The sequence below is a fragment of the Zonotrichia albicollis genome, chromosome 3, assembly GCF_047830755.1.
Source record: "Zonotrichia albicollis isolate bZonAlb1 chromosome 3, bZonAlb1.hap1, whole genome shotgun sequence".
NCBI lineage: Eukaryota > Metazoa > Chordata > Aves > Passeriformes > Passerellidae > Zonotrichia > Zonotrichia albicollis.
Window position 1 is genome coordinate 99,586,127 of NC_133821.1, and position 22,361 is coordinate 99,608,487.

At 35.9% G+C, this 22,361-nt stretch overlaps 1 protein-coding gene across 3 annotated transcripts in view; it reads left to right on the forward strand.

Moving 5' to 3' along the window:
• HCRTR2 (hypocretin receptor 2) overlaps nucleotides 1–21,709 on the forward strand; it is a 35,220-nt gene extending 13,511 nt beyond the window's left edge. The window contains exons 3-9 of one of the 3 annotated variants that reach the window (XM_026792785.2): nucleotides 824–1,002; nucleotides 2,462–2,705; nucleotides 9,946–10,061; nucleotides 14,687–14,907; nucleotides 16,340–16,461; nucleotides 17,523–17,723; nucleotides 18,920–20,650. In XM_026792785.2, coding sequence (XP_026648586.1) covers nucleotides 824–1,002; nucleotides 2,462–2,705; nucleotides 9,946–10,061; nucleotides 14,687–14,907; nucleotides 16,340–16,461; nucleotides 17,523–17,723; nucleotides 18,920–19,113 — 1,277 coding nt within the window. In that variant the 3' untranslated portion in view covers nucleotides 19,114–20,650. Of the gene's footprint in view, nucleotides 1–823; nucleotides 1,003–2,461; nucleotides 2,706–9,945; nucleotides 10,062–14,686; nucleotides 14,908–16,339; nucleotides 16,462–17,522; nucleotides 17,724–18,919 lie in introns of all 3 variants that reach the window. The other 2 variants (XM_074538214.1, XM_074538216.1) reach the window with 2 other exon arrangements.
• The last annotated feature ends 652 nt before the right edge of the window (nucleotides 21,710–22,361 follow it).

The window sequence follows — 22,361 nt, forward strand, 5'->3', positions numbered from 1 at the left end:
ATATTTCAAAAGCTTTTGATTGCACCAGTCACTCAGGGTTTGACTTCCAAAATTATTTTAAAAATTACTTTTCTGCTACTTTCCTAGACTTAATTATGGCATTTTTAATTCAGCAGCTTATGAATTTAGTGTAGTGATTTAAAAGATTGATTTGATTCATTTCTAAAAGTCTTTCTGTGTGAAAGAGTGAGATAAAATATACAAAACAAGCTTTAAAGGCACATCTTATAAAGTGACTGCTACATGCTGCTTTTGATCACCCTCAAAAATGTGACATTTAATACAGCAAAAATTACTTTTATTAACTTAATTCAAATAACAGTTACCCAGAAAATTGTTACATATTCTCTGCAGATGCAATAGATATATTAAATCCAGCAAAATATTTTCTAAAATTATATTTGTACAACTTACAAGATTTTGTGTTGCAGTAATTTGATTTAAGTATCATGCTATTATAAGAAAATAGATAAACATTTACAGGTATAGATGTGTACTGCTGTAGACTAGAGCTAATGGCTTGAAAGAGAAATGAAGTTGTATAAGTAGTTAGTGAAGATTAACTAGCAGAGAAGATGCTTTATATGTTGGATTATTTCCCACCCTGCAGTCTGTGGAAAGCTATCCTTTGTGTAATAAGAATCTGTCTACATGTATCCTCTTGTTTCTACTCTAAAAGAAAGCACATGGTTCTTACATATTCAGATATTCTGTGTGAAACAAAGGACACAAACATTTCCTTAATTCCACAAAGTCAAATGTTTTCCTCTTAAAGCATTTCCTAAGTCGTTTCCATCTCACTAACTTGTCTTTCCAAATTCAGTTTGCCTTGCAGTGTGGAAGAACCATCACATGCGCACCGTTACCAACTACTTCATAGTGAATCTCTCTCTGGCTGACATCCTGGTCACAATTACTTGTCTTCCAGCAACCTTAGTTGTGGACATCACAGAAACGTGGTTCTTTGGGCAGACCCTCTGCAAAGTGATTCCCTACTTACAGGTATTATTTTTCTGTTTGTGTACACTTTACCCATGTTATGAGAACCAGAAATGACAACAGCATCTTCCTGATACTTCCAGTCCAATGAAAGTCCATACCTTATACTGAGTAGGTATCTCAGAGTACATGCTGAGGCCTAAAAGACTTGGGAATACGATTATGGGAATATGTTCCTCTTGGGAATATGATTATGCAGAATAAAGGTTTTCGTCCCATCTAATTGATGGACTTCAAAAATGCATCTTTTGGAACATTTTTCTATGCTCTTTACTTTCTGAGATCTTTTTAATGATTCAGAAGGGATGTAAAGCAATAAAAATACCTGTAAACATAAATAAACTCATTAATATTCTCTCTGTGTGGATCTGAACAGCTACACAAGTGTCTAGGACAGAGAATCCAACTCCTGAAGGCAGTATAAACTTTTTTTATGTTTACTGAATTTGTGTCAAAGTATCCAGGTTCGCTGGGAGTTGATCAGATTGTCTGCCTTAAGCAATAATTGCTTCTCATTTACCCATGGACTAGTTTTAAAATTATTTACATCAAGATGATTGATAAATACCTTTTCTAAGAACAAGTGAATGGATGAGCTGACTGGGTAAACTAGAATGACAAGTGCTTGGCTTTGTAGTCATTAAAATTCAGAATAATTAAGCAGTACCCAGAGTGTGTGCGGATCATCAGCTCTGTGCCTCCAGCACAGTTTATATTTGCAGAAGATACCTTGATGGCCAAAGAAATATAATGTCAAAGGCAAAGTTCTCCAGCAGCTACAACCTCTACTTGATACAATCAAAATCACAACTTTTTTGTTCAAAACTTCCATTCCAGTGAAAGAAAATCTGAAGAGTGAATGATCACCAAGTATACAAATTGAAACAATAAAACTGAAGTGATAGGTTATTTCCTTTACTAAATAAAAGGTAAAATATCTTAGTCTGCCTTAAGCTGATTGTTGTAAAGGACTTTTTAATGAGATCCTGGGTTTCATTGTTCCTGTAAAAATAAAAAGTAAAATGATGGCTCTGGTATGCTAATATAACATAGAAACCAACAAATAATTTTTTTCTACAAAGAAAAATGATAAAATTCACTGTCTAATGTTTGAAAAGTTTTTTCAGATAAAGTTTTATACATTCCAAGTTGATTAAATTTTCTATTTCAAAATTTGATTTTGCAACACCCATTCTGTTTAGTTAGCATCCTGATGTGTGAATTGTCTTGTGGATTCTTGTAGGAGTACAGCAGCTGAGGATAGCTGTTGTAATTCTGTAAGAAGTTATTTTAAATGTAGTATTTTTTTCTGGGAGTCTATTTAACAATTGCAAATAAAGAACTAACAATGTTGAAAACATAAACAATTTTTAAAACTCTGGGAGGAAATGATGATAAATAATTTTTAAACTCTAGGTAAAATCCTCACATTTAAATTTATATAATATTTCTTTTTCTTTAGACAGTTTCAGTGTCTGTGTCTGTCCTAACACTCAGCTGCATTGCTTTGGATCGATGGTATGCAATTTGTCACCCTTTGATGTTTAAAAGCACAGCCAAGCGAGCAAGGAACAGCATTATAATTATCTGGATTGTGTCCTGCATCATAATGATTCCTCAGGCTATTGTTATGGAGTGCAGCAGTGTTTTCCCAGGATTAGCCAATAAAACCACCTTGTTCACAGTGTGTGATGAGCAATGGGGAGGTGAGTCTGTCATTGACCATACAAGCTGACTTTGTACTGCTATAAAGTAATCAAAATAACAGGAGGTGTTAAATGAAGTAATCAAAATATCAGGAGATGTTAATATGAAGTCAAGTTATATAAACATAACAATAAATTTTCTTGATTATATAAGCTTTCCAGGAACTATCATTTTTTCAAATTTTTGAAATTTCTGTGAATTTATTTTGTGTTGCTGAGGCTTAAAATACATTTTAAATGAAGTTTAAATGAATGAGACTGACTAATGTCTTGATCATGTTAATGCTTCCCAGAGGGCAGAAGTGTTCCGTCCCTTCAATGCTGATGCTTATATAATTCTGTGACTGATGTACATCGATGGTTGACAAAGACTTCAGTACTTAGCCTTGAGAAGTAACTATGCAAGAACAGATTTTCTTTTCACCTGATATTTTCCTAATTGCTGGCATTTGACTCGTCTTTATAGGTATCTCCTGGGAGTTCAATGCAAATTGCATGTCATTGCAGAATTTACAGGGATGTCATCAATACAGGGTAGTGAGTTAATGTAAAATTTGAAATTTGTCATGGACAAAATAATTTAAACACTTTTGTGAAAGTGATCAGTTACAAATTAATGTATACAAGAAGTGTAACCCTGCCTTTCCAGAGTAACTTTGAATCTAACATGTTCTGTGTCTGACTGAAGCTGTAAGGATTGCCAGGGAGTAACTGCATCTATTTTGTCTTTGGTTCACAGCAAGGGGTGTGAGCCACCCACCCGAATGGCTGAGGCTCGACTCTGGTGGGCCTTGGCACACCTCCAGTGCTAACTGAGTGCGTGAGTTACATGCTGTGACTCTGACACTGGATATAATGGCCATCAGTAATACCATTCTTCACCCACACAGGAAAATAAAGCTAAGTTTGCCAAAACACATATCTAAAAGGTGCCTGTTTAATAGCCTTGAGTCCGGCTGAAGCACAATCAGATATTTTCCCAGCGCTGTCTCTGTAGAAGAAGATTCCAGCCCTGTGAACAATTGTCATAAAATACAACTGGCTCACCTGTGTTTAATTATCATGATAAATTAGCTTAAACAGGCTGAACTGCTCAGGACTCTTCCATGTGCTCTTCTGAAAGTTCCTTTCCTGCTAACAGCGTACACAGAGGATTAATGAGAAGACTGGGTATCACATTCCCTGTTCTTTATCTCCTTCATCCCAGTTAGTCCTCTGGGACAAGGCAAGGGAGCAGAGGTGGCCCCGAGCTCATTGGCACTCACTGCTGACAAAGGTCTGCTCGAAGTTCATAGCTGAGAGGGAGCCTCTGTTAAGCTGTATTGTACTTAATGTTTCATTGGAGAGGACAAATCTCTTCTTTACTTCTGGTGTTCTTCCTTCATCTGTGAAAAATTTTGTGTCCCCTTGTGCTGCAGCATACTACAGTAGTTATGTTACTATTTTCTTTCACAGCATTCATTCCAAGTACAATTTTTGTCCACTCATTTTGGTGCAGAAGCAATTATTCATGCCTTCATCACTTCAGGGTTAACTCTGCAGCAAAGATTCTTTTAATCTCAGCCGAGGAAAGGATGTGGTTAATTTATTAGGAAATCAAGAGAGCATTTCATCAGGGAATGTAATTTCCAGATCTGTATTGGCCACTTTTTGATTCCCAATGGAAAAGTGCTACTTTTGAACTACAGATTCTGTAGTAGGTTTAGAAATATTTTAAACAGTGACTCTTGTTCAGTTGTGCTGAAGTAGTTGCAGCCTGAAGTGAAGCACCCACTATTCAAAAAAACCCCAATAAGAAACAACAAACCCAAATTCCCATGTGCTTGCAAGACTCTACTCCTATGGAGTGTATTTGTCTAAATTTAATCTACTGGTCTTCAGGTTATGATGTGAGCCTTCACTTGGATGTTTGGAGAGATAGAGGGGATTATAATAAAGGCAAGTGTATTTGTGTATAGAAACAATTTTTCTGTGTCTGGATTCAGAAAGGGAGAACAATCACTCCAATTTTTAAAAATTATTATTTATATTGAGCATGAAAAGACTAATGTTATATTAAAAAGTTTTCTGAAATGGGAAGCTTTTCACTCCACTGAAAGATAACAATCCTGTTTTTATCTTGCTACCTTTTAAACAAATAATTCTTCCAATGGTGATGCACCATCATTGCTAGTTATTCTGCTGGTGCATTTTTGGTATCCTTAAACAATCTCTATGTTCTAATAATAGCTTATTATAGTAACTTGAAAGAAGAATCTTTATATGCATTAATTAAATTATTAGCAAATTTCTCAAAATCATGGAATTGACTAGTAAAAGTAGAGTTAACTATATTTTATCAATGAGGATTTCATATATATATATATATATATATATACATACATCCTTTTCAGACTATAGCAAATAAAGTCTAATTCAAAAATAATTTCCATTCTCTTGAAAGTTTCTAAGGACTCTGAGTTAGTTCAAAGCATAGAATATGCAGTTTTTCTACTGAAAAATAGAGTTTGAAATCATAAAGGCCCACAAAAAGAAGAACAAAAGAAAACAGTAAGGCAGTGGTTTGAAAAGAATGATGAGCATTAAAGCTGGAAGAAGAAATAAAAAGCTAATATTTTTCAAGAAAATAGCTACATTGTTGTCGGATTTTGTTTTGCCTCTTTTGACTATGCAAATATAGAATGTCAAAGAAAGAGCTGTCTAGGAGGATGTTGAAGGAGAAAGAAATTAATGCTGCTACAAATAACCCATATTTGCAAAGAGAAAGTGGAGATGTAGATGTTGCATACACTCAAAAGTTCTATAGGAAAATCAGTTTCAAGAAGGGATTGTATTTAGGGTGTTTATTGCTTTGTTTAGAACTGCATACAATTAATGCTGTCTAAAATTACAGTACATCTGATAAAATCTTTGCAGAATATCATGTGCACCATATGTTCTGAGGGTGTTAAACTGTGAATGTTAAAGACTGGGACTGCAAAAAGAGGATGCTTAATAACACTTTCCAAAGTGATTTGGAAGTCTGTTTTAATTCTGGGACCCCAGGGCCATTGAAGCATGAGGTGCTTTGGAAGAGTAACTGAAAGCCACGTCCAGGAAGATGTCAGAGATGCCAAAGCAGGAGACAGCACTGTACCCTACACAGACTTAGGGCCAGCTGCTGGAGACCATAAAAGTCCGATGAGTGTCTGGAGGGAAGGTCTGATCAGTACTGTGGCACCTGGGCTCCTCAATGGTGAACAAATAGTCGCCACCCTGACTAATAAGATTTGAGCATGCTGTTGGAAAGCTGCCAGTGGCTGCAAGTGGAGCAGTAGTTCAGCCTAAAACAGGGCTCAATTTCTTTGTAATTGCTTCTGGCATTCCTGAATGTAAAATTCACTGCCAGTTCTAGGCTGAGGGTTTTTCATCTTGAGTACTGTCTAATAACAATATTTTATTTGGGAATGCAGAAGAATCCAACATGTGACCAATGCAGGCTCACTTAAGGAGCCAGAGTTGGCCACAGCTCTATAATAGTCTGTAATTGCTGTGCTGAATTTGATGATAAAATGCCAAAATAAAAGAAATGTATATTAAAATGAGTTCACCATGTGTCCAAGTCAGCTAAGTACATTGTCTTAGAGCTGTTCAAGAAGAGAGTGTTAGCCAAAGTACATTAGCCAAGCCCTTTGCAAATGATAAAAAGAATATGGAGATAATTCTTTCCCAAAACTGCATGGCTGAGTGGAAACAAAGGGAAGACTTCGTGTTCCTTTTCCTCTTAGACTATTCATACAATAGTACAAAACCACATTGTGTTAATTCTGGAAAACAAATAGCTGGAAATTGCAGTACTACAAGAAGATTTATACATCCTGTTTATCAAAGTGTTCAAAATTTAATGAAAAACTCTTGGCATATTTTAATGTAGAAGGAAGTTAGAATATTTCAAATACTAAAATTATGCTGCGTGTTATTGTAAGTTGATAACTCAAGCACAATATATTCAGTTTCAACATGTAATTTTAGTATTAGCTAGCCCTAAGTACTCTGACATAGGAACTTAGCTTGGAAGCACTGCATTATGTGTTTGACTTTTTTGTCCTATAGGCACCCACTTCCTAACATCCTTGATTATTAAGCTTTATTTTAAAAATGTACACTTTAAGTTGCATTGCTTCTCTATGTTGGTAACTCCAGAACCTCATGGGTATCTTTCTGAGAGTAGGAAACCTGGGAACTCTACTGATGCTCAGCAAACTTGATAGTCCTGATTTTCCCTATTAAGGAAGCTGTCAGGAGTACCAGTTTTGTTAAGCACTATGGCTAAAGGGACTATTTCATTTGCTAGACATATCACAACGTTTTGAGTGTTTATTTCAATTTAATTACATATGTATATGTATACATGTATGTATATATGTATTTACACAAATATAGTAAAATTCTGGGAAAAATCCAGAAGCTGCAGTTTCAATCTACCAATTTCAGGCTGGGACTGGAAGATCATGTGGAGAGGGAAGCTTTAGAAACATTTAAAATGTGTTTAATAACCCCTGCAGTAGACAAATGAAAGCTCAATTTAACATACTGATCCTTTATAGGGTGGGGTAATTACAGTGTATGAATGAAGCTGAGTAGGAATGCTGATCTGAATCCAGTCCAATCCCTGTGACCACCTGTTTGCTTTAAGTTTTACTCTCTCTTTCCAATAGAATAGCAGCCAGAGGCATGAGAGTCATTGTTTCATTCTTAAAGGGGTGGCTACTCCAGCTAAGAACAATCTCCCCCTGTCCTGAAGTCCATTATGGGACCATAGGACCCTTTTCTCCCCCTCTGCTTGGCAGTAAGAGTTTCAGCTGTCCCAGTCAGGCAGGACCACAGACTGATTGATGTTTGCATTCAAGGAGCTTGGAACTCACTTGATAAATGAATAGTATCTTTAGCCAGCCCTCCTCCTTCTTGCTGCTGGGATTGTCAAACAGCTTTAAAGCTTTTCTTTGGCTTGAGAAGTTAAGCAGAGTCATGTTTCTTAGGGAAAAGTTCTGCAAAGGGCTTTGCCCTGGGTGGAGGAGGGACAGGTTTCCTTTGATGTTTAGCAGCTGGCACTTTCCAGGTGGTTAAACTTCAAAGGCAAGTGTTAGGATCTTCCTCCAACCTGGTCCTCAGTTCTTTGTAGATAGCTAGGCTCATTTAATGTTTTACTTTACTTGGAATGCTAAATTGGAAGTCATAAACTCCAGATGGCCTTTTAAATATGTACCGTCCTTCCACCTGAAAGGGGCCCGGCTGCTGGCGGAGCCCTGACTAGGCAGGTGGCACCTCCTCCTGAGCAGAAAGAATGTTCTTTCAGTTCTGACCTCCTGTGATCCCAGCAAGTCACGTTACTCCAGTTGCTCCCTAATCTCTCCACCTGTGGAGCATGCATGCCAATACTTCCCTGGCTAGCAGGGTTGCTGTGAGGCTGCATTTTCTGGAATGCAAAGCAAGTTTGAGATCATCAATCAACATATAATCTCAGGTTAATGCCAGTTATAATAAACCTGCCCCAAATGGTCTGGCTACCCCAGGGACATTGACAAGAGTTAGTAGCTGCAGCTGCTAGTTAGGAGGTGGTAAGTTGGTTTGCTACAGGATCTTTCTTAGAGCAAGTAGGAAGTTAAATGCTACTAATCTGAATTTTTTGAACTCTGATGTATCAAAACTATCAAATGTCAGTGGCAGCATCTCTATTACCTTTGCTGGCAATTAACATTGGCTGGATTTTGCTGTAGCAGGTTTCCATCTCCTTCACACTGAAGGTTTTCTGGGTGTACCAGCAGGCACTTTCAGGTCCAATGGCAAGTGTGAGACTACCTGAGTCTGCATTTGAGAGTGAGCCTGGCATTTACATTATGGTGTTCTCTTCCCTACTATGAGAGTTGTGGGGCAAGTCTTTGTCTATCTTTGCCTGAACAAGCTCTGAAATTCTCCTGGCATGCTCTTCTTTGATAGGGTCCACACTCTCAGTCCCTTTAACAGGCAGAAAATAATTTTGATGCACCAGTTTTGATCTCATGCAAATATTTTTTTTGTTTCTTTTTTTCCCCTCCTTTTTTTCTTTTTTCCTTTTTTTTTTTTTTAATTTAAAAAGGAATCAATACAGAATTTCACTTGCAGATCTTATCATTCTGAAACATTTGGAAATTCTAGAAATTAAAATAAAATTTCCTTCTTTATCTAAGATGCAATGCTTAGTATTACCTTGCAATTTAACTGTTCATGGGGTGCAGTTTCTCTTCTGCTATGTGTTGTTACTGTCCAAAAAGTTCTTTCCTTTTCTGAGGCCATCCACAGATGTTAAGTTGTAATTAATACCAACAATTGGTAATAGCAAACTACATTTAATGTTACAAAATAGAAGACAAGTTTTCAGGCAGTGCACATTCTGGTGTAAACTACTGATGGAGCTTAAGATGCAACATTCTTAAAACTCAATACAGGCACAGCACTTCTAAGATATTTACTCTAAGCAAATAACATTCATAAGTTGTCTTTTGAAAAGAGATACATGGGAAATTAGAACACAACAGTACCAAACTTTTTATTGTTAAATCTGAGTTAAAAACCATCTTGGAGATTTCCTAGGTTTAAAACACTTGCATGTACTGATTCTATTTTTAAAATTTAATCATAATAATTAATTACTGCATCTTAGTCAGATATATTCTGCCACCAACGAGTGATATATGGAATGTGTGTCTCTCCTCCCATCAGTGTCCTGTGTGCTGTAGTTTGCAGTTGCAGTCTTTGTACGTGAGGGATTGTGCAGTTTACTCAGGGATACGTAGTAGCCTTTGCAGAATTAAACTAATGACAGACATCCTTTCAATATGTCAAGGATGAGGTAGGTTGACTGATTACTTACCTATTTTTAGATAGAAAAAGTTTTCACTTATAGATAACATTTCATTTTTAGATAAAAAAAATTAATCCATTCCTGTTTTAACAAAAAGTAAAACTTCTTAAGACTCCATACATAAAGTAATAATATGATAAGAAATCTGTAGTGTGATATAGGAGATACTTGAGATAAAAAGTATGTTTCTGATAGAGTGTATCTAGAAGAGATTGAAAAACCAATCTTGACCATAATATTATTTGGCACATCTTCCTGTTGTGTTGAAAAATACATGCATATCTATATGAATAATTTTTCTTAAGGTGATTTTGAAATGTATATTTAAATGCACCTTTCCTATTTGAATTCTCTTTCCAGCTGAGGTGTACCCCAAAATGTATCACACATGCTTTTTTCTGGTGACATACATGGCACCACTGTGTCTTATGGTGTTGGCCTATTTGCAAATATTCCGGAAGCTGTGGTGTCGCCAGGTAAGGCGCTCGGCACTGCCTCTGCTTAACTGCTCTCACAGCTTTGTGCAGATTCCCATGTACAACCTCTGCCTGTATAAACTCCATTTTGTCACTTGGGACTTTGATTTTTCCATCCATGCAGGTATACAGCCACCTTGGGGAGGCATTGAGATGTAATGAAAAACGAAGGCAGTCAAAGTAAACAGCTTTCATGTGTCTGTGAAGGGCTTTGTCTTAGAGAGAAAGAAAGCAAAAGGCATCAGAAAAATTGATTATAGGTAGAAGGAAAATGTCTCTCACTTGAATGTACTGATTGTATCTGAAATTCTTGCCAAAATAAGATGACCTTATTTATACTGCTAAAATCTCCTGTAGCAGTCAAATTTAAGATTGACCTTCTCATTTTGTTAGTTTTATTTTTATTTTTCTTACTCAGGTTGATGGCAGGTCCAATCTGAGCAAAATTTAAACTAGAAGGTCCGGCTATCAGTACTGGGAGACTGGAATTTCCTGATGTGAAGCTGGCTGTTACCAAAAACATTTGCTGTGAATTGATATAAAAATAATTGACACAATTTCTAATGTGAACACCTTTTTTTTTTTCAAGATTCAAATAAAAATACAGGAAAGAAAACAAGAACACTAAACAAAACAAAAAAAAAAGCATCAAGCAGACAAACAAAGAACATTTGAATTTAAGTGGCAAAATGATGAATGTTTTTTTCAAGAATCTTTAAAAAAATTGGTTTTTGTGTGGGAACTGTAATTTATCATGCACCTGTCTGTGGTGCTCTCTGATGTCTTCTGCTTTGTCCAGGATTTATCTATAGCTGTAGTCCACCACCAGCTGCCCTGTCATTCTGAAAAGGACAAAATACCCATCCTGTTGAAGAAATAATGCAAGATATTCCATCTCAAGTGGCTCTAACATAGTTCATATTTCCATTAACATATGGGCATGAATCACTTCTCTCTCACCAGCATGTTTGATCCCATTCAATTCTGAGGCTGTCCTGGCCAGGGGATAATACCTGCCCCATCAGGAGCATTTTTCATGCAGTTCATAATGATTAATTGGAGAAACCACAAATAGACTTTGTATTTCTAAATATGCATATGATAAAATTAAAAATCAAATCTTATACTGACAGAATATATCTCTCACAAGTAACTCATACACAGGAAATACCAAATCCACTTTAAGGCTTTTTGATATTGTCCATAAGTCATAAGAGCAATTTTTGTCACTTCTAATCAGATTAGGTTAAACCAGAATTGCTGTTTATCCTGCTTGTCAGCTTTAAATTATTATTTTTGCTTTTAATTTCTTAGGTTGATAAGATTAAATAACAAGATGGCTTGGAGATTAAATTTAACCTTTACAGTTTGAGGGGACTCTTCTCCAGAGCAAAGGATTTCTTGCTTAGTTTTAAGTCCAGTCTAAACATAGTTTATATGCTCTGCCTTGCTGAATCTGTCCTGTACCACCCAATGGCTTTATCACCATAATTCTTCTCAACCTTCTCTTCTTTGCAATCTGCCTACCCTCTCGAGCTCTGCATTAACTAAGTTAATGCAAACAGTTGTTCTTAACCTACACGTAGCTGAAATTGCTGCCTCAGATGCAGAGCAGAAGTTGAATAGCTGAAAACCAACCTTTTTTTTGGGTTCCCCCACCTCCACTCCCAGTTGTTTTAGCTGGTCTATTTGTTCTTCAGGTTTCTTCTCCCTGTTCATGTTGCACACTGGCAAGATTAGGATGATCCTTTTTTTTCAGTGACAAAAAGAGAAATTCTACTGCAGGCTTAGTGCTGTCAGTGGTGCCAAATTACAGCTGTCTCTCTGCCTGGCCTAGATGATAGCACTAAGTATAAGAGGCTGCACTAAGTGAAATTAAAACCACTGCACATCTATTATCAGCTATGACTTTGCTGCAGGCATCAGGCACTTTTGTAGGTGCAGCAGGTGTGCTGTAATCAGTCATGTAGCACAAATTAATGAAGTGCTCTAGATGTGGTCTTTGGTAACAGTTTCAATAAAAAATCATGCTGTTTACCAGAAATTCAGTTAAATATGATGATCTTATTGCAAGGTACAATGAGCCTTTCAGATGTACATGATAGAAAAAACAACTAACAGTAGATCCTTTCTATGCCCTATATTTTCTATATTATTTTTTAAAATGTAATGTGTTGTGCATGCAAATTTTCAAATGAAAGAGACTGAATTACAAGTTATCTTTGCCATACTTTGTGTAATAGCTCTTAAAATTTCTGATTGTATAAATCAAGCAGATCTTTGAATTACCGACTCACTTTTATAAAGACAAGTACAATCATGCAAAAAATACTATAGATTTTGAGTAATTAATTTTAATTATTAGTAAGGAGGTAGTAATTTAGAAGTCTATGTTCTTGTGTGGATTTTAAGTTGATTAAAAATGGCTTCTGTACAAACAGAACTGAATATGATGAAAATGTTGATACATAATTTGTAATATCAAGTTCCTAGTATGCTTCAATTTCCTCATGTCTGAATTCATTATCACTAAAGCACATTTGAATTAATAATTAGGAACTTTATCCATTTTCTTTTTGGTAGTTGAAATATACCCTCCCAATCTTTGCAAGTCGATACTACATTTGAGAAATTTTCCTTGGTTGCAAGCCCCTTGATAACTATCTGAGGGGTAGAGGAAAGATGCATAAGAAAGTAATACTCTAAATTTTAGTACTTGTATATTCACAGCTAATAGGCTTTTCATAAAATGTTGGAATTACACAAATGCTTCAAAATTATCTCTCTGACTGATTAATTACCAACAAGCAAATATATGCATTATGCTCCCATGTGTAAACTTGTGTATATTTGTTTACATAAAGAATCATAGAAACATTTATTTTGAAAAAGGCCCTTAAGGACATTAAATTCAACCATAACAACCATTGAATTCAAGCATAACAACCATAACACTGCCAAGTTCACCACTAAACCATGTCCCAAAGTGCCACCTCTGCTTATCTTTTAAATATCTCCAGGAGTGGTCTGGCAGCCTGTTCCAAGGCTTGACTATCCTTTCTGTGAAGAAATTTTTCCTTATATCCAATCTAAACCTCCCCTGGCTTAACCTGAGACAATTTCCTTTCATTCCATCACTTCTCTGCTACACCCCACAGCCAAGTAGGGCAAATCCCTTGCAATAGTACTGATGTGCAATTGTCAAGCTGGTAATTAATGATTTCAGCTGTGTGAGTGGGAATCCAGAGTAGAAGTGTAAGGGGCTGAGTTGTTTTAAATCCATGGGATACATTAGTAAAAACTAAATGTTAGAATTTATTCCCAGTTTTGCTTAATGGATTTTCTGCTCACTAGATGGCAACTTTGCCAAAATGTTCCAATAGTTGTAAATCATGTTTGGTGTGTACATAAATGCTGAACTAAGAGCTTGTCTGAAGATATTCCCGCACAACTCCCACCCCAGACAACAAATAAATAAATAGACCAAAACCAAAAACCAACAAAAAAACCCCCACCCAACCCCACAAAACCAAAACATAGTAGGTTTTCTAGAACAATTCTGAATGTGCATGCTTTTTATCTTACTTTTATCTTTCTTAAATAAATACTAAATTTTCATAATTTTCTGGTCCGTTTGTCTGCATAAGACCAGGTTGAAAAAAAAAAAAAAGTTACAATAGACAATGTGAACTTTTCAGATACTTTTGAAGTTGAAACATTTCTCATGAGCTTAGTCACCCTACACACAGTTGCACTACACATAAATAAAACTGTATTTTTAGCCAAGAGGTTTTCACACTGTATGACATTGAAAATATTATAAATGTAATTGTAATAGAGTTCTCTGAGATAGTCCTTGACATCTGCGGTCTTTCACATTTTGCTGCAGGCAGGAAGTAATTTAGAAGAACTGAAGCAAAATGGTTTTACTTGGCTTGTCTTATGTGAGGGCGCAGGAAACAAAAAACCATTTTTTTTAATAGCATGGTCCTACATGCAACTCTTTGCATGTCTTTGACTAATCTAATTCTTCCTGTGTCTTGGCAGGACAAGTTGATTTCCATGATTTCCCTCAATTTAGAAGAACTTTGCAGAGAGATCCACACTTCAGCTGTGGTTATTTCTTTAGCTACTTCACTGTCATATGGGTTGCATGTATGGAAGTTTTATGGCACTTAAAGCTATGTAGACTTTAAATCCTTGTTTTCCAGTACTGAAAAACTGTATGGTATCTTATATTAGCAGCATATTAGTGGGGAAAACTACTCTGCTATACAACAAAACATTTAATGTAGAACTTTAAAGCAACATAATTGCAGCAATAGGGTTGGTTATGTTGATAGTCTGAAGATGCAGGCAAGACAAGGTATGTGGGAAGTAAAGAAAACTTGAGGGCATCAGTTGATATCTGTGTATAAAACACAATTTTTTATGCAGTCCCTCTTGTGTGTCTCAAATTCAGTTTGTTTCCTGCAGCTACATCAATTAAATTAATTTAAAAATCCTTTTTATCCCTGTGAGCTTACACTGTGTATGTTGAGGTGTCTATTTGTCTTGTTATATCTGCCAACAAAATTGGTTTATTAAAATGTTTCTCAAAATGCCCCTTATTCTGTTTGCCTTAGATCCCAGGAACTTCTTCTGTTGTTCAGAAGAAATGGAAACCGCAGCAGCCTTCAGCACAGCCCCGAGGGCTGGGACAATCAACAAAGTCAAAGATTAGTGCTGTGGCAGCTGAAATAAAACAGATTCGTGCAAGAAGGAAAACAGCACGTATGCTAATGGTCGTCCTTCTGGTTTTTGCACTTTGCTACCTACCAATTAGCATCCTTAATGTCTTGAAAAGGTAAAGTTTATCTCAAAATATAAACACTTGGTAAAGCTTTCTGTCTAAACCAGAATTCTCTGTTACAAGATTCCTTTTATTCTGACAGATACTATTGAAAGATAAGCTTACTTTTTGCATGATAAAGAAGTGGAAAATAAGCATAGTATTGCGAGAAAATAATATAAATAGCACCTATATGTTTATATATATATAACCTATCCATAGTACTTAAACTAGAGGCCAGATTGTGGAACTCTTATTAACAAGATCTTCCTCATAAAAATGATCTAACTTATCTCCTCTTCAAACCTCATCATTTATGTGAAATTGCAGCTTGTTTGCTGTAAATGCCCCCATGGAAGTGCAATCACCTAAAGCAGCAGCTGAAGGTTAGCAGCAGAGTGCAGTGTTGTGGCTCGGCTCTAAGGGCTGTGAAATGCTGACTTCAAACCTAAGCTACTCATGTACAGTTTTGAGACCTTAGACTAACCCTTCCATTGGTCTTATGAAGCTGTATTTTAACTTTTTATCTTTTTCTCTCTGTGCTTTTCGTATGTGATTGTGTACACTCTTGGTATTTATACAGTGCCTGACAGACTGAGGCTTTGGTAAAGTTACACCTCATGAGTCCCCTGGAATACCAATAAATAATGGCACACAGCCAGAAGATTTGAATATCCTAAAAAAAATGAGCATGTTATTAGTGTTTTTTTTTTTAATTGGAGTGTTATTGGAACATTTTAGTTTTTAAGGGAGATTTTCAAGGTTTACATACATCCTACTCAATTCTAGCTCTTCCCTGAGGCCTAATTTAAATACTTTTCATTCTCAAGTCCCTTTGTAGGAAATTTAGAGAGAAAACTATTTCCAGAAGATGGTTCGTGGCTCCCACAACATGAAAAAGAGGAAATACACAGGCTACATCAACAATATCAGAGTAGGCCCAGGGTTAGATTTTCATGTGAATGTCAGAAGTAATGCGTAAAGAGTCTGGGAGATGCAGATTTCTCTGGAGGGCAGAAACTGCTACAGTAGCCTTAGGTTTGGGGCCAGTTAAATACCTTTTCAATTCCAGAGATATTTGGAGAGTGGCCTGGAGAGTATCTTGGAGAGTGGGCCTAGAGCCAGGAAGATTAGTGACATAAGTACATCAAAAGCAACTTTTCCTATCTTTTCTTGGCTTATGTTACACCAGATGACTTCAATTCCTTGGCAGAAAACTTGTGCATCTTCACCATGGTAAAGTCTCAGTTGTGCCAAACCACCAAGACAGGAGGCTGAGGGCTGGGGAGAGGATTTCTTTCTCTCAAGTAAGAGAGCACTGCTGAATCAGCCTTTTTGTGGTACTGCAAATAGGTCATCAGAGAGAATATCAGGCTAGAAGCTGTAAAATTTTTTAAGACGAATTCCAATTTTGCCATCTTTCAGGTTTGCTTTTCTCTTTCTGTAGGGTATTGGGGATGTTTAATCATGCTGATGACAGAGAAACTGTATATGCCTGGTTCACATTCTCACACTGGCTTGTATACGCAAACAGTGCTGCCAATCCTATTATTTATAACTTCCTCAGTGGTAAGTTACTGTTACCTAGAATTCAAGTTTAATGTGTAATTTGAATGTAATGAACCATAGCAAAAATTAATGACTCAGCTCAGCTCCTCCAGTGGGAGCTAGATCCTCTTCCTAGAAGAAGTTGCCTGAAGTATCCCATTACCCTCAGCTGTCTACCAAAAGTAACCTGGAGTGTGCCAGGGCCTGAGTCCAAGTGCTAGAGTGTGACATTAATGTGGCAGAGAAGTTCCTGGCATGACTTTGATCTGAAACAATTACCATTCCTCTAAAGACTCTTGGATGCTCTCTGGCAGGTAGCACAGTCTGGGGGCTGTCCCCAGCTGGCGTGTTATATCCAAGTCTTGGGATTTGGAGGCTGTGAGTCTTTAATAGTACCCGCATGGCCAGACTGTGCCAAGTAGGGTCAACTTCAAAAACCAGCTGTTTACTTGCTAGTATAGATTTCTCACAGTTTGTATTTGTGTCATTTGGCTTGGAGAGCAGAATGAGGACCTGACCTGGTAGTATTGCAGCTAAATACAGGGAGGCAAAACTCTATTGATCCTCACTATGTATTGGCCCACTATAGTTTTTTTGTGGTGTGTAGTATGATAATGATCTGAGCAATTTCCTCTGAGCCCCAAAAGCATGGAATTGTCAAACATTGTGAATCTTCTTTAAAAATCTATTAATGATAAAACACAAATTAGCCATGCTCTCTCATTTCACATATCAAGTAAAGATACAATCATTCAAGCCTATATTTGCTCAATTATTTTTATGTTACATACGTAAACTATCTATGAGGTGGTGTCATTAATCATTCTAGTTTGTCCATTCTGTCCAGCCAAGAATAATTCTGTCTTCACATCACACCTCACATGTCCTCTTAGAAAGGCTGTCTTTTTTCTGTCTTTCTCCAAGATGATTAAACTGTGATTTTCTCCTTTTGCATTAGAAGACCATCTGGGTGGTTCACATTAATTTTGCTTTAGATATCTCCTTTATATCCTAATCTATAAAGTTTGATGAAATGCAGTTTATAGTACAATTTTTTCATGAGTCATTTTTGTGGTTGACAGGGAAATTTAGAGAAGAATTTAAAGCAGCATTTTCCTGTTGCATCTTTGGCATTCGCAGCCACCATGACGAACGGTTCAACAGAGGTCGTGCCAGTACAGAGAGTCGGAAATCCTTGACCACCCAGATCAGCAATTTTGATAACGTTTCAAAACTTTCAGAACACGTTGTATTGACCAACATAAACACAATTCCATCAAATGGTACTGCATCTATTACTCACTATTAGTATACTGGTCCCTATGCTTTTTGATCCCATAGAAGTAAATTCTAATTCTGCATCTATCAATATTGGGATCTGAGCACAAAGAGAGAAGGGTGTTAAAATTAAGAACTGACTTAATTTTAAGAAGAAAAGAAAATTAAAATAAATATTTTATAGAATATGCCATAACTTTGATTATATAATGAGGGAAGAAAATTTCTCACATTTATTTCAAGTCGTGTTGCAGATAGCTAGGGAGAAAAGCAGTCATGTTTTATACAAATATTTTCTTTGGATACCTACTTCTTTTAGACTACTAAGTAAATAAGGAACCCGTTATCTGAGAGTATGAAAATTATTTTCCCTATCATTGGACTGTGTATATAAACAGCTCTCATCTAATTAGCTGAAGTTGTGGTATATTTTATAACAAATGTTTTAATCAAAACTGAGTGTAGAGATTGAACTACCATTAATGTCTTTTACCATTTCAAAGTATCTGCTTAGCATGCATTCTGGTGTGAGTTAGACTGATCAAAAGAGCAATTAATATTCATTTATTTTCCAAAATTTTTGTTCTTTTCATGGTAGGCTATTGAATGTGTCCAGGAACAGCTGGGAAGCCACTTTTCACTTAATGTAGAAGGAATGGGGTTTTTCACCTGAATTCAGTAGCATTGCCATTCCTTTATGTACAGCACAAGCAAAGTTACAAATATGCAACTCATTTGACAGTGTGGCTATAAATTATGTTTTACCCTTTGTTTCTGATTTATTCTCTTCTCTCTGTCCTCTGCTCATGGCAGGGGAGTTAGACTAGATGGTCTTTAAATGTCTCTTCAAACCCAAACTATCAGTGATTCCATGACTGATTCATAAACAGGAAGCCATGGTGCACTGCTGGTCAGAAAGGCATCTGGATAAGGAACCACAGGGTATAATAATAAGTAGTAGAACACATTAAAATGTTGAAAAGTTAAAAAATCTAGATTTATGCCTTAGAAATGCCCTTAGTCTTCAGTCAAGAAGCTTTCACTTCAAATTTTCAAATGCAATTTGAAACATTTTCTGGAAGACCATTTTACTAATAGATAATCACCTGCAGAGTGTTCAGAGAGAGATAATCAGAGAGTCAGTTAGCCAGCCACCTGATACAAGCAGTGAAATAATTTAAAATCTTTATTTTATCTACAGATATCCCAGCTATGCTCAGCCCATTGAAGTCAGCAGAGCTGCATCTCCACATACCTGGGATGAACGTGACTTCAAACATAGATGAAGCCATGAGGGTTTCTGCAGAAGACGCTGTCAAAGCAGAGAATGCAGAGTGGGATAAATTTGTCCCTAGCATAACTAAACTCACTTCGATGGAGTTACAGCAAGGATGACTTTGGCTCGATACCCTACAACTGCCACAGAGTGTCACATGCTTTTAGCTGTGGTACAGACTACAACTGGACAAAGGGGTTCCTTCAAAATAACTGCCTATCCTCTTTTTTCTCAGTCTTACAGAAACCTACTTACCTCAGTATGAGCTAAAGAACATGTCTTTACAATTCTTTTTAAGGATTGGATTGTATCATACTTTGTAAATATTGTAGATATTTATTTTTATATATTTTAGATGCTGTGAAATGTTCTAAAATGTATCATATAAAGAAATCTAAGTATTTGAAAGAAAGCTCAAACACCATTTATTTATATCCTCTTTCTATAAATGATTGATTCATGTACAAAGAATGCTTACTTATGCACTAGTGATATTCTGGCATTACTTTGCACTTCTTTTTCTGCAAATCCACTTGTAGTAAGTTCTATGTTTCTTATGGAACTTTCACTTCAGCTTTGGGGAGAGTCTACATTACTTTTCTAAGTATAGATCGCTTCTAAGATGTGAATCCAAAGTGCTGAAAGTCACATATTTTCATAAGATTACACTTAAACAGCCTTTTATTTTTTTCAGATTTGAGTGCCTAAAAAGTAACCATTTAAATGAAACTTATGTGATGCTCAAAGGTGCTATAGGCTCAAATTTTCTGCTCAGGCCAATAGGAATAACAAGTGTCAGCACCTCGGAAGGACTGGATATTTTAACTTTGGTAGCTCATTTTAGTCCGTGATGTGTACGTGTTGCTCCAGAAGATCTCTGAAAATCTTTAACGTAGGGAACATTAATTGTCTTTCATTTTCATGACTTCCCTCTCAACTGCCATTTATAAGTAAAAGATACAATCAATTATAGATCTATACAGCTATTTATGGCATAATCTCTCTGGCCTGGAGCTTCCTACTATGTATTGTATTTTTCTCCTTAAAGGATGAACATGGTGCATCAGTGGAGACTTAGTCTTCTAGAAGAATGTGGTCTATTGGTTAGAAAAAGGCTAATTATGAGAACCTGAGATACAATTTCCCTGTGGCACTATTCTTGCATTTCAGTCCAGATTTTTCAAAAGAATAGGTAAGATGAGAGGTGAGAGGGAGGACTTTTCTATTAAAAATTATTTGGCATAGGAAGAAGACAGTCTCATGTATTCAAATGTTTCTATAAAACCAATTATTAATTGACCAGATGTTATTTGATTACCTTTTGTAAATATTTTTCTAGGTTTTTCTTTGACCTAATGTCATGCAATGGATTATCTATCATAGCAACTATAGTTTTATGAAGTGCTCAATCACTTTATGCTTTAGCCTTCCCCAACAGCTGTTTTACTTGACATTGTTGCAATTCCTCCTAGTTCTCATTGCTGTTAAGTGAGAGAAAGGGATTTGCATTCATTTGGATATTAAAGTTTTCTATTTAAAGCGGAAAAGGAGAATACTCTTTTTTAATTAAAAAAAAATAAAGAAAAATATCTAAATGGACAGAATGTTTAAATATCAAATAAAATAATAGGATTTTCAATATTCGTGTGTGTAAGCTTCATTTTTAAGTATAGCTATTATATCAATGTTATTTTAAGACATTATTTTTCTTCGTGTCTTCTAAGAAACTAAAGCCCAAATAACTGTGGAAAGCACAGCAGGATTTGATTTCATAGCTATTGCAATTCCTTTACCATAAGAAGACTATTTTCAGCCATGGAAAATGCAGAATTGTTAAAGAATGTTGAACAAGATATATATTTTTTCTATAAAATTTGAAATGATTTAACAAACACCTGCTGAATTAAAACATTACAGATATGGGGAAATGGAATTTCAAAAGTCCTCTAAGCTTTTCTTTTGTTTAGTTATAAACAAATAAATAGTCATAAAGTTAAAAACTAGTATAGCAACACAGCTGCAAAATAATTATCAGTAATCATTTATTTGAGACATAAAACATCTCAGCCCATGGTTGAAAAATCTGTATTATGCCCACATTTGGGAAAGCTATATTTTTATTTCAGAAAATGTATTTTTGGCTTATCCTTGAAGAAAGGGAAAGAATGTAGAAAGCAAAGGTTATTTAAGGAAACTTGGACAGCATAAGAGGGGAGCATGTATACTTTTCAAACATAAAGGGTCACTGTGGAAGGCAGCAAAGTTTTTATGCCTTGTCAGGTGTGTTCCCCAGATCCCTGTGAGACAAACAGAGAGGAAAAGGACTCAGTACTCCTAACCTGGGCCAGCAAAGAAAGAACCAGAATATCGATGCTCATGGACAAATCCTAATTAGCATCTCTCTAAAGAGGGGGTGAATAGCACCTGCTGACACAATTTGTATTCTTCTTGCTACTACTTTAATGCCAGGGGGATAAATAGTGTTAGCTGAATTAGTTCTGAGGAAAGAACATCACTAAAGGTCAATGGCAGTTTTTGGAGGTGTTCTGTGCTGTGTTAGAAAGGGAGATTCTGGCCTTAATTTTGTCTTTGTAAGAGAAAGCATATCTTGATTCTCTTTTATATATTTTCTTATTTTTACCTAGATCTCCAGAATTAAAATGTTCCAACATTTCTAGGAATTTCTTTTAACCACAACTTTAACTTAGCAGTACTTTTTCTGTGGAGAAGATAAATAAAATATGAGACATTCATTAGCAAATGATTCTGGCTTTTCTCTGGACAATTTCTACAGCACGTCTTTCAGACACAAATTATACACTCAGATATTATATCAGATTTGAAATTCTAAGGAGAGCTAGAGAGCATTAACCAATTTTTGCCAGACGCTCTGGCCATCAAGCTAAATATTGGTGAAATATAGTTATCAAGAAAAATATCTGGTTATTTTTATGAAAAGATTTTTCATTCAAAAATAAATATTTTTGATGAAAATATTCCTATTCTTTTATTTCTTTAGTTTTTAAAATTTCAAGAAATACCTTTTTTTAACTGAAATAATCACAAGGAGAAATAAACCCAGTAGTGACCAATAGCCAGCAATGGAGATAGAAATAGCTGCGAGAAGAGAGTGTATAATGAATTAACATTTCTTATCCAGCATATAAATACTGAATGTTATCTAAAATCTGAGCCATAATTGGGCTTTGCTACCTCTAGCTGCTTTGTTATTCTAATATTTCCACTATTGAAAGGGAGATAAATGGAGAAATGGAGTTCTCATGCCATTGTTTCTGCTTGTCCACAGCAGCATTAAACATAGGGTTTAAATCACAGCATATTTGTTCCTGCAGATATGAGTTCTTGT